The following is a 15,422-nucleotide window of genomic DNA, read 5'->3' as shown; positions in this document are numbered from 1 at the left end:
CAACAAAAACCCGCAAGTTTATTGTATTGAATAAATACGAGTTGTATCAATTCCAATATCAAACCAAAAAAATGTACACAAATAATTAATAAATAAGAACACGTAACAATCATTTTTTTTTTCTCATAGTCCAGGAGTGAAGGGTATGCCGGTAGCCGGCAGCCAGGACCTGCCGGCTATAAGTCTCTCCACCGTGTACTGAGACGCTACACTCGAGCTTCGTATAACTTGATATCCCGGCCATTTCACACGATTTCTTGTCGAAGAACCGGGACCAAAATTTCCAAATTCCCCATAAACCAATGTCTTTTGTGCGAAATTACTATTATCCCATGGTGACCATCCTTTCGGGTTGATATGACTATCCATGAACGTTTTCATATAAACCGTCCTTGAATATTCTTGCCATGGGCGGCCCAAGTATGTCTGGACCGTCCCCATCACTGGCCTTAGGTCTGGTGCAGGCATAACACGGGAATTATGAATTGAAATTCCCGTGTTTTGAAAGGGGTCACCACGACCTTGAGCCGTGATAACATTTGCTTGCCCTTTTAATGGTCTTCGTGCCATGATCATACAATTTTGGAAAACCACAGCCGCGTTACCAAATATGAAATCGATTGTGCCATAAATGTAGCACAATTTGTAGAATTGTCTTTGAGCGAGTACAAAGAGGGTGTCTTGATAACCTTCGAAGCTACAAGCATAGTACACCGAGAGATCGGATGATGATCGGAAGGCCACGGCCTGACTTTTTGCTGGCCCGGCGGTGTTTCGGAAGGTTACGCCTCTTGCAATGAATCCAATACCATCAACTCCTGAATTTCAAGGGATTTAGTTAGAAAACTTCTATTAAAATAACACCACATGAAACATTAGAGAAATTTTAAAAAAAATTCTTAACATTTTTTGAGAAGGGTAAATATGATGTGGCGGATGACGTGTGTTACGTTTGAATACTTGAATACGTTTGAAAGTGGATGTGTTGGAGATGTTTAAGGTTGGTTAATTTGTTAATTTCTCTCTCACACCTTTACTATGTGTATTTGTATGTGAGAGAAGGTCTGGCTATCAATAGCTTCTTACACAAAGCATTGATGATAATTGATAAGTAAACTGCATGATGAAGATATAACATGCAACTTAACGTAGTCACCATGCATATTTATTTTTCTTTCAAGCATTAATTAATCGTCTACTTTACTTCACTTTTATCATAGTATTACGTATGAATGTAACCATTAACAAATTTGTTGACTTTTCTTAATGATTATAATATAATAAAAAGGATGTGTTGTTAAGTAAAGGGGTTGGCTAAACTAAACTTACCCCTAAAAACATCAAATTCATTGTATATTTTCTTTGTTGTAAATTAGGGAATTTTTTTATATAGCACCTTAATGGAGAGTGCGACAAGTAAAAAAAAAAATAGAAAGGAGTATGTTTAGCACAACCCCGGCTAAGACTGAATAAGAATAAGTGATCTTACCGACGGTTGCTGAGCTATAAGTTGTGAAACCTCCGCCGACGCTCCTAGAGCCGGTAATAATGGTGTATCTTGCTCCATCACCAAGAAACATGATGTTATTTAGATTGTTTCCAATATTAAGATTCTCTCTATAAACTCCTCTTCTTATGTAGATAATATATCTCTTGTTCCCACGCTTAAGACCTGCTGCGAAGTTAAGAGCTGATTGAATGGTTCGAAACCTACTCCCCCGGGCTTGAGACACAATAATATTTGCCTTCATGTGAATTGTATTTGATTGCAACAGTTTTCGGTCACCCGGTGTAACCCAACTCGGATATTCATCGTTAAGATCTTCATTCTCTAACTTTTGCTTCACAAAATATTGATTTATAGCCAAACTATTGCTTATCATCTCGGTAAGGTTATGTGATCTGAGTGGTGAGAGTAAGTTTGTCAAATTGAAGTCCCGAGAACCCGAAAAGCAAGTTTCAAGATTGGTGAGAGCGGCACTGAGCCAAGTTTGTGCATCAAAATCGGAGCTACGGTTGTGTTTGAGACCATTTAGGGTTTGGCTGAGTTGAAAAATGGTGCCATTGAGGAGCTTGTTGCAATCGAGCCATACCGCTTTCTTTCGCTTGCTCCTACATTTATTGCGGAGGTTGGAGCTGCAGGTCTGGACGTCTTGAGCCCGTTCCAATGCGACCTGCAAAACCAACATCCGAAAGTCTTTCCTGTTTCGTGGGATATGATGTACCCCACGACTCAGGAAAAACTTACATTGTTGTGGATGAGGAGTCGTCTCACACCAATAGTTTATGTCACCACCAGTCTCTTCTTCTTCTTGAACAGCCAAAGAGTTAACCAAAGAGAAAACAACAAACACATACAACAAAAATGGCAAAAAGAAGTTGAATTTTGCCATTTGGGATTACTATAGAGTTTTGTGTTCTTGAAGTTGTTTCCTAAGTTTTGTGTTTGAAATGAGAAATGGGTATTTGAGGGGGGATTCAAAATAACATGTGGTGGGCTTTATATTTATACAATGATAATGATGATAAAATATATATAATGAAAAAGTGTAATGAAAGTTTAGAGAAAGTTGACATTGAGAAACCCTAGAAATAATGTGTTTAATAAGTTAATGATGAGATCCTTGTTATACGGATCGATCGAGCTGCATTTTCCATTGAGAGAGAATCGTGGGTTTATATTATAATGCATGGTGTTTTAAGTCATTTATTATATCATCATTGTAACATGTATATCCCAATGCATGGTCTTAGCTAGCCTTCGACTTCGTCGGTGACCAATAAAATATAAAAATACCACCTCATTTTTAATAGAAGTTTAACATCACTTAATGGAAAGAAAATGATGAATAAAATACGAACTATGTATAACTTAGTGTAAAAATCATTGATTGTTTAGTTGTTTTATTTGCTATTTTAGATCATAATAAAAATGTTTGAAGATTATGAACTTTAGACAAAAAGATTGTACTATTTTACAAACCTAATTGATATATGGGTCGCATAACATACAAAATTGATCCAAAAGTTAACGGATTCATACTTAAATCAACCGATCAACAGAGTTAGATGAGCCATAAAATACGATGAGCCATAAAATACCTTAATTAATTGAAGCAATGCATAACTTGAGCTACGTCTAGAGTTACATGACCCATAAATACGTCTCAACGAACCAATTACAATGGCAAACAACCATTGTCCCAATTATCGTCGGAAATCTGTTGGAATTTCCGACACTTCTACGCAAACCAATTTGTCGTTTTTTTTGTCACAAAACTAAGACCCTTTCTTATACGTCGGGATTTTGTAGGAAAAGTGTCTGCATTTTCGTTCGTAGGAAATGCGTAGGAAATTTTGGTAGGAATAATAGCAGTTTTCTAGTAGTGGATCTAGAGCCTAGCTTTATACTTTGTAGGTTTTCTTTTTTTTTTTTTTTTTTTTTTACAGATTTTATTATATTTGATTTATTTCTCTCTCAAGTTAATTATATATATGAACTGACCGAGTTACATCAATAATTTCTCTCTTTATTTATATAAAAACATATGAATCTTTCATTTGATTTTACACATGCATTTAAGAATTCAATTTCATATAGTTTTCAAACTTGACCTGCCATTTGCCATGTAGAAAAGGATTTAATGTAATTAATAAACCGATTAATACAATATCACTTTTCGATTTTTAAGTGTATATATATTCAATGTTTTAAAAACCGGTAAATACCGGCCGGTTATATCGGTATTACCGTTTTCGGATGTAAATCCGGTCCGAAACACCCCGGTAAGTAGGAGAAACGGCATTGACTTTGTACCGCCGGTAAAATCCGGTATACCGGTTTGAACCGTTATACCGGTACCGTCTCAGGTATGTTTCTGGGTACGGATTTTACTTTTTATCGTCTCATCTCCATGTTTACTCTTAGCTTTAACTTAACAACTTTTAATATTTTTTCCCCATCTATCAAAATTCAAAACTTGTTTCATCACTCCATCATTCGTGACTTGTTCCAGACTTCCATCACCCCATCGTTCGTTCCAGATTTCCATTTTAATCCAATTTGTATTATTTTTTGAATTAATGTTGTAATTTATGAAATTATACAATTAACTAATCAACCCGGTTGAACCGCCCGGCACAACCCGGTTCAACCGGTTAAATCATTTTTATGCCTAATCCGGTATGATTAAAAAAACGGATTTTAAAACATTGTATATATTTGTTATTATATCTCTCCTTCCAGTCTGTATGATCATAACATTAATGTTTACTTGTTATATAGGTAAGCCTCATTTGTTGTACATGTGTAGGATCATATAACAAAGTGGAAATTATCCGGCGGCCGTTGATGTAAAATGAAGCAACAATGGTGGTCGATATGAGCTTCCGTACAGATGATGGTTTCTTGTAATTCTGGATAAAAATTCTCTAATTCGGTGTTTTTAAAAAACGTAGGTCATCATTAGTTATGTAATCTTGAAGTAACTTAATTAATTAACTACTAAAACCCCTTTCAAACACCATATTATCAGGAACAAAAACCTCTTCCTACCATGTGAGTTTTCACCTTTTTCTCTATTCATTATTATACAAAATAACTTTTATGTGCTCAAGTTGACATGATATGCATGATAGTTATTTTATTAACATATAATATTATATATAAGTTTTTTATGCTATAATGTATGTATGTGTGTATTAATACAATAAACTTGCAAGACAAAGAAATTATAGAAATAGAGAGTTTAGGTTAAAAAAAACTATGAGAAACGTATAAATACTTATATCTCTTGTTTTGAATGTATTAAACAACAGTGGCGAAGTTTGAGATTTCCGACCGGATGGTCGAAAACGTACACGCCCAAAAATTTCTATAAAACGGGGGGTTGAAAACGTATATACCCAAAAATTTCTATACGAAAACTACGTACTCTTCACTACTGAGCGAAAAGTTCGGGGGGTCAGCCGCCCTCTCCCACCCCCACTATCCTACGCCCTTGTTAAACAAGTCGTAATCGTTGAACTTCTATGTTTTTCTCTTCCTACATGTAATTAGAGCTACGTACAAGTGTTAACTATGGTTTTCAAATATTGTTGCTACTTAAAACTGTTTTTTAAATATAACCACATACAAGGTCTCAAAAATCAACTAATACTAATGGAATTGGCTGTTTAATTATTATTGTTAATATCATGATTGTTGTTATTATTGTTATTGTTATTATTAATTTTATTTTTTATTATTATTATTAATAAGAAAATCTCAGCTAATAAACTATTTAATTCGATGATCAGCATGTGCATGGAATTTATTAAATTCTCATGATCATATACATGATCGTACCATAAGGTTCTATATGTACAGTTTTTTATTATTATTATTTCAAAATTAAAGTTTTAATGCAATCGCTTAATTATTTACAACTTGGTGGGACGAAAATAAATAATGTTTAATTGTAAACCGTACGTAATTGAATGTGTCATTGTTAGTCAAACCAATTTAATGATGTAGTGTCTACATATGTTATAATAAAATTGGAGAAAATTACCCCTTAATTTATCTATAAAATCAGTAAACCCAGATCCGACAATTTGTTATAAAATAAGTGTACTGATTAATGTCACACAGTTACTCAGATTAATTTTAATAATTTTCGTCGTGAGATCAAGATTTATAATAACAAACTGAATGAAATATATAACTCCTCTATAGTTATATTATTAAGTAACTAGAAGAGTGTCCGCGTGATACGCCAGGAAACAAAGACACTGTCAGGGTGTATAACAACTCTCCCAAAACCATTAAAATACTTCTATACGTCCTAAAATATACTCCGTATACGAAAAACGGACCTAAAATACCTTTATATTAATAAAAATCAATTAAAACAAAATTTTATTTAGCTCGCGGGGCGCGACAGATTTCTCTGGGATCGTCGCGGGTCGCGAACCAGTGACACCAGGCCGCACCCGGTTCCGCCACGTGTCCGGATACGTGTGGAGGCTACCGAGTTGAGTCGACAAGGCTAGAGCCTAGTTTACTAGCCTCGCGTGCCGCGAAGGAAACAAAGGGAGCGTCGCGGGCCGCGAGCCACCCCTGATCAAACCTATAAAAGGAGGCCGATGCCTCAGCTGAATTCGTTCAACTTCTTTTCTCTCTCAACATATATAATAGTTAAAACTCTCGGGTATTATACCCCTAAAAAGCGAAGTTCTGCCTCGTTGTAAGTATTATAACCCCCGGTTACGTATTAGTTACTCTACCCAATTGATCTAGAGCTCCGTTACGCATGTCAATGCTCTGCCTGACTCAGTCGTTGGAGTTCTGTCTCGGGGGTATGGCCAATGTAAATTGGGTTATTTTACTTACACGTGTGCATTGTTTAATTTAATAGATTATAACCAGGAAGTCACCAGGAAGCAGTAGTATTATCTAAAACAGCAAAGTGAGTCATTCCCCTTTTTGTGAACCTTTTTGTGAGTACATCTTATTTTTATTAACTGTTTTTACAAAACCTCAATTATTTTAAAGTATATTTAACAGTGATTGAGTCTATGTATTCTACCATTACTGTCGGTATGTTGGGGTTTTGTATACATTACTTGTTACTACACTATGAGTAGTAGCATGACCACAAATCAGGATTGATAGTACCGTGGGTGGTAATTGGCTAGATAAAAACATTGTAATCGCTCTCAATACTGTAAAGATATAAAATCCTGTTTTGATTAAATTGTGATGCACTCGCCAATATTTCTTGCTGATAAAACTTTTTAAAACGTGTTTCAGGTAACAAAATATGAAAGCCAAATAGAAGCCAGCTGGAGAGCACTGAAGGCTTGGAAAAATGGCTATAAAAGTTATCTAAATAAAGAAGAAGTTTTATTTCAATAAATTAGGGTTTATCCCTATAAACATATTGTAATGGAAACTTGGGTTTTTTCCATGTATTGGTTATTTATAAAAGTATGGTGTTTTAACTCTCATAAACTATTTCCTAACTACGGTCCTGATGTAAATTTCCGCTGCCAAATTAATAAACACCGATACCACTGATACTGTCTCGCGGTCGCCCGTTCCCGGGGTAGGGGTCGGGGTTGCGACAGGGTGTGTACTGTTTGGTTGGTTCGGTTATTATCCTTAACCGAAAGCAAAGTCATCGGTTAGTCTATTTTATTAACCTATCGGTTTTCGGGTAATTAGTTCGATTTATTTAATTGAAGGTTTTGGTTTGGTTCGTTTATTTTCAGTTAATAGCCAAAACAAAATTTGGGCTAAAACCTTTTCTTAGAAATACATGAAAGGAAGTATAGATACATAAAAAAGGTATATAATATGAAATAAATGAACTGGAGATATAAAAGTTAGAAATATATGTAAATATGAATGGTTCAATTCGATAAATTTCGGTTAAATGATTGTACAAAAAAATCGATAACCGATTTCGGTTTACTAGGGTTTTGGTTAATTGTTTTTTTAAGTTAATTCCGTTTTGGTTGATTTCGGTTCGGTTCGACTGCTTTCGATTCGGTTTCGACTGCTTTCGGTTCGATTTCTATTAACGATTTAGTTATTACTCACCCTTAGACACTATTAATCACGTAACGACATATCAATTTTTAATTAAAAAATATAACAATACGAAATTCAAATTAAAGAGAATAAAATACTCTTTTTTTGGTGTATTTTTTTTAAGAATATTAACATACAAAAAGTTATGACCATTTAAAAATCGTGGGACTACTTAGTTTTTATAAGGGGATAAAGTGTAACTAATAACTAATTATCTATAATTTTATTAAAGATGAGGGAATTAAAATGTAATTAAAATGACTAATTTACTTTCTTTTTAGATTGTACCTTTGGAATTAGTGTTAAAGACTAATTTACCTTCATTTTAGGTTATCTTATGCATTAAAGCAATTTTTTTAACTTTTTGGTATCTTAAAATACCCTTGTCTTAATATATAGTATAGGTAAACTTTATATATCAAATTTTGATGCCACTACTTCACAAAATAGTATCATCAAGGAACAATATTTGTTAATCGTTACCCATGGAACTCTCTGATTGCTTCCAACGTAACTAAAACAGAAAAATAAGGTAAATTGATTGAAACAATTGGTACTCACCGATGGAATCCATGTGTGGGTCGAGCCGAAGGAACACAAACGCCGGAAACACCTGGTTTTGTCATTTCCGAAAACACTATACAATGGAATATACGTCGGTAATAGTCGACATTTTCAGATAAAGGTCTTTTTCCATTCAATTTATCAGTCGTTTGTTGGTGTAGGGCACATTACCGTTGGTAACCCGTTGAAAGCAAGAGAATAAGATTTTCGATTAGCTTCCAACTCAATATCTTCAAAAGTTTGTCGTGTTGGATCCATTTGTGACAGATTACATGTTGGTATAAATTATTAGAATATAGTCTATAAGCTTGGGGGGTCAATGTCGGGACTTTCAAGCCTAAAAATGGCAACCTCCTTGTATCTCAAATACGGTATATCGTTATTTAATTGGGTGCTGTTTATGGGAAGAGTTAATATGATTTAGTGGGTTTGTTGAATTGGAATTCTTAGAATTTACAAACTCCGCCACCAACATTGCGTTTAGTCTAACTCTTAACAAGATCATAAAGCAGAGCTATGTATCGATGTGAAAAATTGCTCAAATTCTAGAGGCGAGACCCAAAGTTGGTTTACTATGTGTGCATTGTCTACGAAGAGCACACATGTAAAGATAGTTTATTTGTACGTATTACCACACCTAGTCATGGGACTCGTAGGTGCACATATAGGTAATTTATTATTTTATGTGTGCCTCGCATCTAGCTAAGGCACACGTGTGCACACATATAGAGGTAGTTTATTTTTTTATGCATTGCCTGCGTCTAGCCATTAGGCCATATGGACGTACATGTTACTATAGTTTTTTTTGTAAGATATTGAAATTTAATGTAGTTTATTTCTAAGATGTGGAACTATGATGTAGTTTATATGTACCATACGGTAATGTAACATATATTATTTGTAAGATATGTAATTGTAATGTTGTTTGTGTGTAATACCTGAAAATGTAATGTAATTTAGTTGTAAGATGTGAAAATGTAAATTAAGTTGTTATGGCCAGTTGTAGGTTTGTATAGCCTAAACAACCAACCACACATGGTAAGGCCTAAGGGTGAGAGGGGCACTCTCCTCTTAGGGGAGGAGGGGTGGTTCATTAGTGATAGATTCTATCACTCTCAGTGTCCAATAAAATCATGCCATGTCATCAACCAAATTTCTATCACTAGTGATAGAAATGTAGGGGGGGTGGTATCACTAGTGATGGAATTCTATCACTCCCAATTTTTTTTTTAATTTTCATTTTAAAATTAGAAATTTTTAATTTTATTTTAAAACAAAATTATAAATTTCACTAATTTTTAAATTTTTTATTTTAAATTAGAAATTAACAATAAAACACTAAAATTAAAAATTTCATTGAATTTAAAACATACTACTTCAATTTAACATACTAGAAACATACAATTTAAAAAGGAAAACAAAAACCTACTCCTCGTCCGAATCCGGAAACTCCAAACCTAGAGAACCCACTAGTTCGATTAAATCGTATCTCAACCGAAAGTGAGTTTCTTCATTACGCAATTCTAGTTGGATATTTTGTGGAACTTGAACTGTGTAGGAGGATCCGGCACCCAATCCGGGGATATTGCACGTCCGTCTTGTTTGATCAGCATATTGTGCAATATGATACATGCATACACTATGCTATGTATTGATTTCTTGGTCGTCGAACGAACCGGCCGGTGTAGTATACCCCATCTACCCTTTAAAACACCAAATGCCCTCTCAACATCTTTTCTTGCCGATTCTTGCAATTTTTTGAACGTCTTTTCTTTAGCCTCGACAGGAAATGGGGGAGCTTTCACAAAAACAGACCAAGACGGGTAGATACCATCCACAAGAAAAAAACCTCGTCTGTAATGTCGACCGTTAACATAGAAAGGAGAGAAAGGTGCGGTACCATCCGTTACGCTTTGGAACAACGGCGACGTGTGCAACACATTGATGTCGTTGTTTGAACCTGGAACACCGAAATACGAATGCCAAATCCATAAATCATTCGACGCCACCCCTTATAGTATGATGGTTGGTCTTTTGATGTCTCCCCTAACATACGCCCCTCGCAACTCTCTTGGACAATTTTTCCACTCGATATGTGTACAATCGATGCTACTGAGCATCGCGGGAAAATGCCATCTAGCCTCGTGTGCGGCGTAAATACGTGAGATGTCGTGGCTCGTCGGTTTACGTAAAAACTCGTTAGCATACAACTTAATGACCGCATTGCAAAAAAATTGCAAACATTCACGTGAAGTTCTTTCAGACATAGCTAGGTATTCATCATATTGATCGGGTGGGTTACCTGTCGCTAGTTGGCGAATGGCGGACGTGCATTTTTGTATCGGCGTGAAACTTGGTTTGCCCCTCGCATCGTAACGTTCTTGAAACCATTCCTCGCTTGCTTCGATGTCTCCAACAATCTTTAAAAATAATTCTTTGGGTAAACTGTAACGCCCCAAAAACTCGAATGTTTATATTCGCTATATGTCCTTATATGATATATCGTGAAATAAACAACTAGGCTATTTAACCTAGTTAATTGTATGTGTAACACCCCAAAACTTGAATGTTTACATTTGCCATATGTTTTAAATGATAAAACTTAAAATAAGATGACTAGGCTACCTAACCTAGTTACATAGTTAATCAAAACAAATAAGGAATGAAATTGGGACAATTATGAGCAAATAACAAACAAGAGGGGCTGAAATTAAAGATTTGAGATGAAGTTTTGGTTAAGTGCAAAAGTCAGTAGTTGTATGTGTTTGGTGTGTGTGTGTGTCGACACCAACAAGAGAGAAGAAGGGGAGAATGCTCAAAAGATGCAATTTCATCAAATTGAAAAGGGAATTCAGCCCAAATCTAATGCATGTACATGAATTCTTGATCATCTAGCCCTATAAATCACTTGGTAAGTTGTAGATTCTTATTTGATAATCTTTTTGGAAATGGGTTATGATCAAATCCATGAATTCGTATGAAACTAAGCATGATTAGGTATTAGAAACATCAACTAGAACTTATTTTGTATGTAATTTCAAGTAAATTGATGTTTAAGATGAAAACCCACTAGTTGGGTGATGAAGATGACATGGGTGTTTCACCCATGTCCAAGTCTTGTTCAAATCATGATGTAGTGTGAGGCATTAGATAAATTCTTGTTAGATGAATTGTGTATATTATAGAGTATGTATAATATTTGGTTGAATTTGATGAATGAAGATAAGAACTTGGAAGACTATGCATGAGTTAGTTGTACATTGTGCATTGAATGGTGTACGCACACCAAGTGTTTGATGAAATGACTAGGTGAAGATAGGAAGGGAAATTGTATGCAAGAATTGAGTAACTTGGCATAGGATGTGATAATGTAGTATTGATAGTTAAGATTAGCATGAGATACGTGTTTTGAATGAGATACATATGGGTAGTAGTTAATGATGTGATTTAGTAAAAGTATGCTTTAGGAACTAGTACTCAAAGCTTGAAAGGTGGTGCACACCTTGAGGCGGATTAGTGGCATAATGGTAATGTAGAATGAACGTGTACTAAATGTAGAAGTTGTGGACTACTAGTTAAATATGATGTCACGATTACATGAAAATGATTTTGTGAACATAGGGTATGAAATTAAGTGATCATGTAGTTGTATGTACCACATGGCGTGAAAGTGAAATGTGTATGTTGTGATTACAATAATCTATCATATCAAGATAAATATGTGTGTATGTTCATAAGTTGGAAATAAGTAAGCATGACCATTGACTTTTCGGAAAGGTCAACGAATATGCGAGTCACATGATTAAACATATGAATGTGTTTATGAGATTTTAAAGAATTATGTATATGTGTTAGGACAATTATGCATGGGTATGCATGATGATAAATTTGATTAAGAGAATGTAAACAATGTGGTTGTCGGTTTATGTCGTATGCATGTTAATGTTTGACTAATGAAAGTCTATATAATTAAGAGTTAGAAATGGATGTGACATGAACAAACATGCATACTAACTATGATGTGGACATAATGACTTGAAAGTATAGGGATCATGTGGAAATGGACTCAAGCAAGAAAGGCAAACGGGTCAAAAGGAGGCAAGGGAACGGACACAAAAAGGTAAGTGATTTCCGTAATCGCTTCTTAGTTGTTTATGTAAAGTTATGTGCTAGTTAGTTAAGTAAGTTAATTGAGGACCAATACGGATGTGTGGTATGAAACCAATGATTTCTGTTAAGTAGATGTAACGGGTCAAAATGCAGTCTTGATGTTAAAACGAAAGTGTTGATTGATGAAAACATGAACGGGTCGAATAAACCGTGAATGAATAATAAACCGATAGCGCTTAAGTTAAGAATTTCCTTAATCCGGATGTGGGATTTTGAGTCCATAGGGTAGAGAACCAATTTACAAGCATGTAGGAAGAAACGGGAGGTTAAACGGATAAACGGGTTGAAAGTTATGCAAGTTTTAGTGCGCGCGAACGACGAAACAACACAGCAGGAAAAACCAACTTTTGAGAGGCCGTCGCCGACGCCCACATGGGCCGTCGCCGACGCCCTCTGGAAACGTCAGTTTTGCTGACGGGTTATCTTGCTGTCTACGGAGGTTTGGGCTACGGGCAAATGCAAGGGCCGTCGCCGACGCCCCCTAGGGCCGTCGCCGACGCCCTTCCCATGTCCAAAAAGCTGAAAATTAGTTATTTATGTCATATATGCATCGTAGGCTTCGGTATATTATCCGTGGTTTATGGCAAGCCTTTTAAACATGATTTCGAGTGTTCCCTCGACACTTATAAGTTGCAAACTCAAGTCTAAGCACCATGTAATTCATGTATGGATATATACGAGGTATGTAAGATCTTGGACGTGTACATATTAGTGTATGTACATATGTAGATGTGTATTTAAGTATATATATATGAAGGTACGTATGAGTGTATGCAAGTAAGTAGAGGTATAGTAAAGCATGTATGTACGTAGATGTGTATTTTATGTATATATGAAGATACGTATGTGTATATGAACGTATGTAGAGACGTAGTAATGTATGTGTGTATGCAGATATGTAATTGGTATATATGAAGGTATGTATGAGTATATGCATGTATGTAGAGATGTAGGAAGGTAAGTACGTATGTAGATGTGTATGTATACATGTAAAAATGTACGTGTGCATGATTTAGATACGTTGGGTAATATGTTATTAATAGTGTGCCTTGTGAATGATAAGTAATGCAGGTACATTATTGAAGCCTCACCAGAATATGGATACGCAGTTGAAATGCTTAAAAATAGAATGATAACGCAATAGGAAGTGTACGAGATGGAATCTTGTTTATGTATTGTGTACTAATGTAATGAATGTATGTGGTGAGTGCAGGTTGTACGGGTCACGGAGGATCATCAAGGAATAAAGATCGAGGACCGAGTCACATGAAGGATTGTACGGGGTTGTCTAAGGATGTAATTTGTTATACATAAGTTATGATTTATTCTATAATTCAGTCAGTTTGATGTATTCAATATAAAAGAGTTATTTTAAAAGTGAACTTTCAAGTAAGACATAAGGTTTATAATGAAAGAAATTTTATGGCATGAACTTCCGCTGCGACTTTTGTTAATTACGTGTTAGGGTCTTACAAGTTGGTATCAGAGCCCGGTTTGAGGGAAATCAAGTATGAGGAGACAAATACTTGAACTCAAACCTGTGTGCTCTTATGATAAGGAACCCGTACAATCCAAGACTCGATCAAGATCTAAGGGTAGAAGCCAAGGTAAGTATGTGCTTAAGTATGTATTGGAAGATAACTAACAATATGTTATGTGTAAGGTAAGCATGGATGCTTGGAAAGAATGATCTGCGAATGCGGTCTAGCACCGGCACCAAGGAATGTAATACGACATATCGACCCAGGTACATATATTTAATATATGTAAGTACATGTAATGGCAAGACCTATCAATAAAAGGAGAATTTTGAATGAAAAATAATGATAAGAACGGTAATGAAGTTTTGGAAATGTTACATGTGCCGAAACCTAATTCTTCGGACATAAGGTGACAATTACACGAAGACACGAAACTAGTATGTGGATTGTGTACCTGGCCAGTACACAAGAAACATATGACGATCGTGAGCCCGTGATAATCGCTACAGGTGTGTCCGTTAGAATTAGGTAGTAGGTGGGCGTGAGGATAAAAGGGGAAAGTAAGACTTTCAGGGTTTCGAAAGTACCAAATATACAAGAGAAGCATGAATGACATGTTAGAATCCGTGAGACGGATTCAACATATGTAAGGAATGAAAGGTGTGAATGCTATGTTTGAATCCATTAGATGGATTCAAATCATAGGATGAAAAAGTTTGAACTCGTAAGTAAGTATGAATCAAATAAGTAAGAATTAACGGCTTGACTTCGAAAAGTCAAACTGCAAAAGTTGACGAATGAGTCATGCGGGTTAAATGGTAACTGCCATTTAAACCCAATATATTTAATGTTTTGATTTGTAAGTTTTATACTTGTAGGCGAGCATAATGTTTGGCACGCAAACTTAAATTTTGACGAAGGAAATAAGTTTTGAACATATTATGTGTTAGATGCGTTAGTAATCAATCCTTGGGAATCGTAATGGATGACGGGCTATGACCCGGACAATGATTTAAGTATGAACGAGAAGGATAAGTTTTGTTAAGAATGCCTAAATAACGTAATGAATGTTTTTGCAAGTAAGCATGAATGGAAAGCAGTACGAAAGTGTACCCCAATACATATACGATAATTAAGAAATGTCGGTTAGCCTTGAAAAGTCAAACTATGAAGGCTGATGAAATAAGTAACTAGAATGAAAGAGTTTCGTGTGAGAAATGAAATGTACTAACCATTAAATTGTTGATGAAAATGTTAGAACCCTTGATGTGATGAAACCAATCAAAGTGGTGGAATGAAGCGTACGAGTGGAGGCACATCACATGGATGAATGAAATCTAGCCTGGTACGGCTAGCACTCGCGAAGAATGTGGACAGGTCTAAATTAAGGATCGCTGTAGTACGGAATGAAATCGAGGTAAGTAAAGTGTTTTAATTTATGACAGGTAAGTATGAATTAGTAAATTGAAAACGCCCTGCGAATTGAATGGTGGAAGGAGTATGGTATAGTATGGAATGTTTGATCCCTTATAGTTGACATATGAAGAGAACTATGTCAGTAAGAATTAGATTTTATAAGTTTTGAACGAAAATTTCGGGTATTGGTTAAACTCTCTTAAGAAGAACCTACA

At 35.4% G+C, this 15,422-nt stretch overlaps 1 protein-coding gene across 1 annotated transcript; it reads right to left on the bottom strand.

Annotated features, from left to right (window-relative positions):
* Nucleotides 1-2,481, bottom strand: LOC110869191 (pectinesterase 2). The gene is made up of 2 exons (XM_022118482.2): nt 1,490-2,481; nt 1-818 (listed from the first exon to the last, which is right to left on the bottom strand). Exons 1-2 carry the CDS (start codon nt 2,391-2,393, stop codon nt 124-126), a joined length of 1,599 nt encoding a protein of 532 aa, XP_021974174.1. The 5' UTR covers nt 2,394-2,481; the 3' UTR covers nt 1-123.
* Nucleotides 2,482-15,422: the final 12,941 nt, after the last annotated feature.

Source organism: Helianthus annuus, chromosome 7 (genome assembly GCF_002127325.2).
Source record: "Helianthus annuus cultivar XRQ/B chromosome 7, HanXRQr2.0-SUNRISE, whole genome shotgun sequence".
Taxonomy (NCBI): domain Eukaryota; kingdom Viridiplantae; phylum Streptophyta; class Magnoliopsida; order Asterales; family Asteraceae; genus Helianthus; species Helianthus annuus.
This window is presented reverse-complemented; position numbering and strand designations above follow the sequence as displayed.

Bases quoted from the DNA above. Each gene is read 5' to 3' on its own strand.
- LOC110869191 (XM_022118482.2), bottom strand. From the start codon at position 2,393: ATGGCAAAATTCAACTTCTTTTTGCCATTTTTGTTGTATGTGTTTGTT. The intron at 819-1,489 runs GTAAGATCACTT...CTTGAAATTCAG, and splicing joins TTATAGCTCAGCAACCGTCG to GAGTTGATGGTATTGGATTC.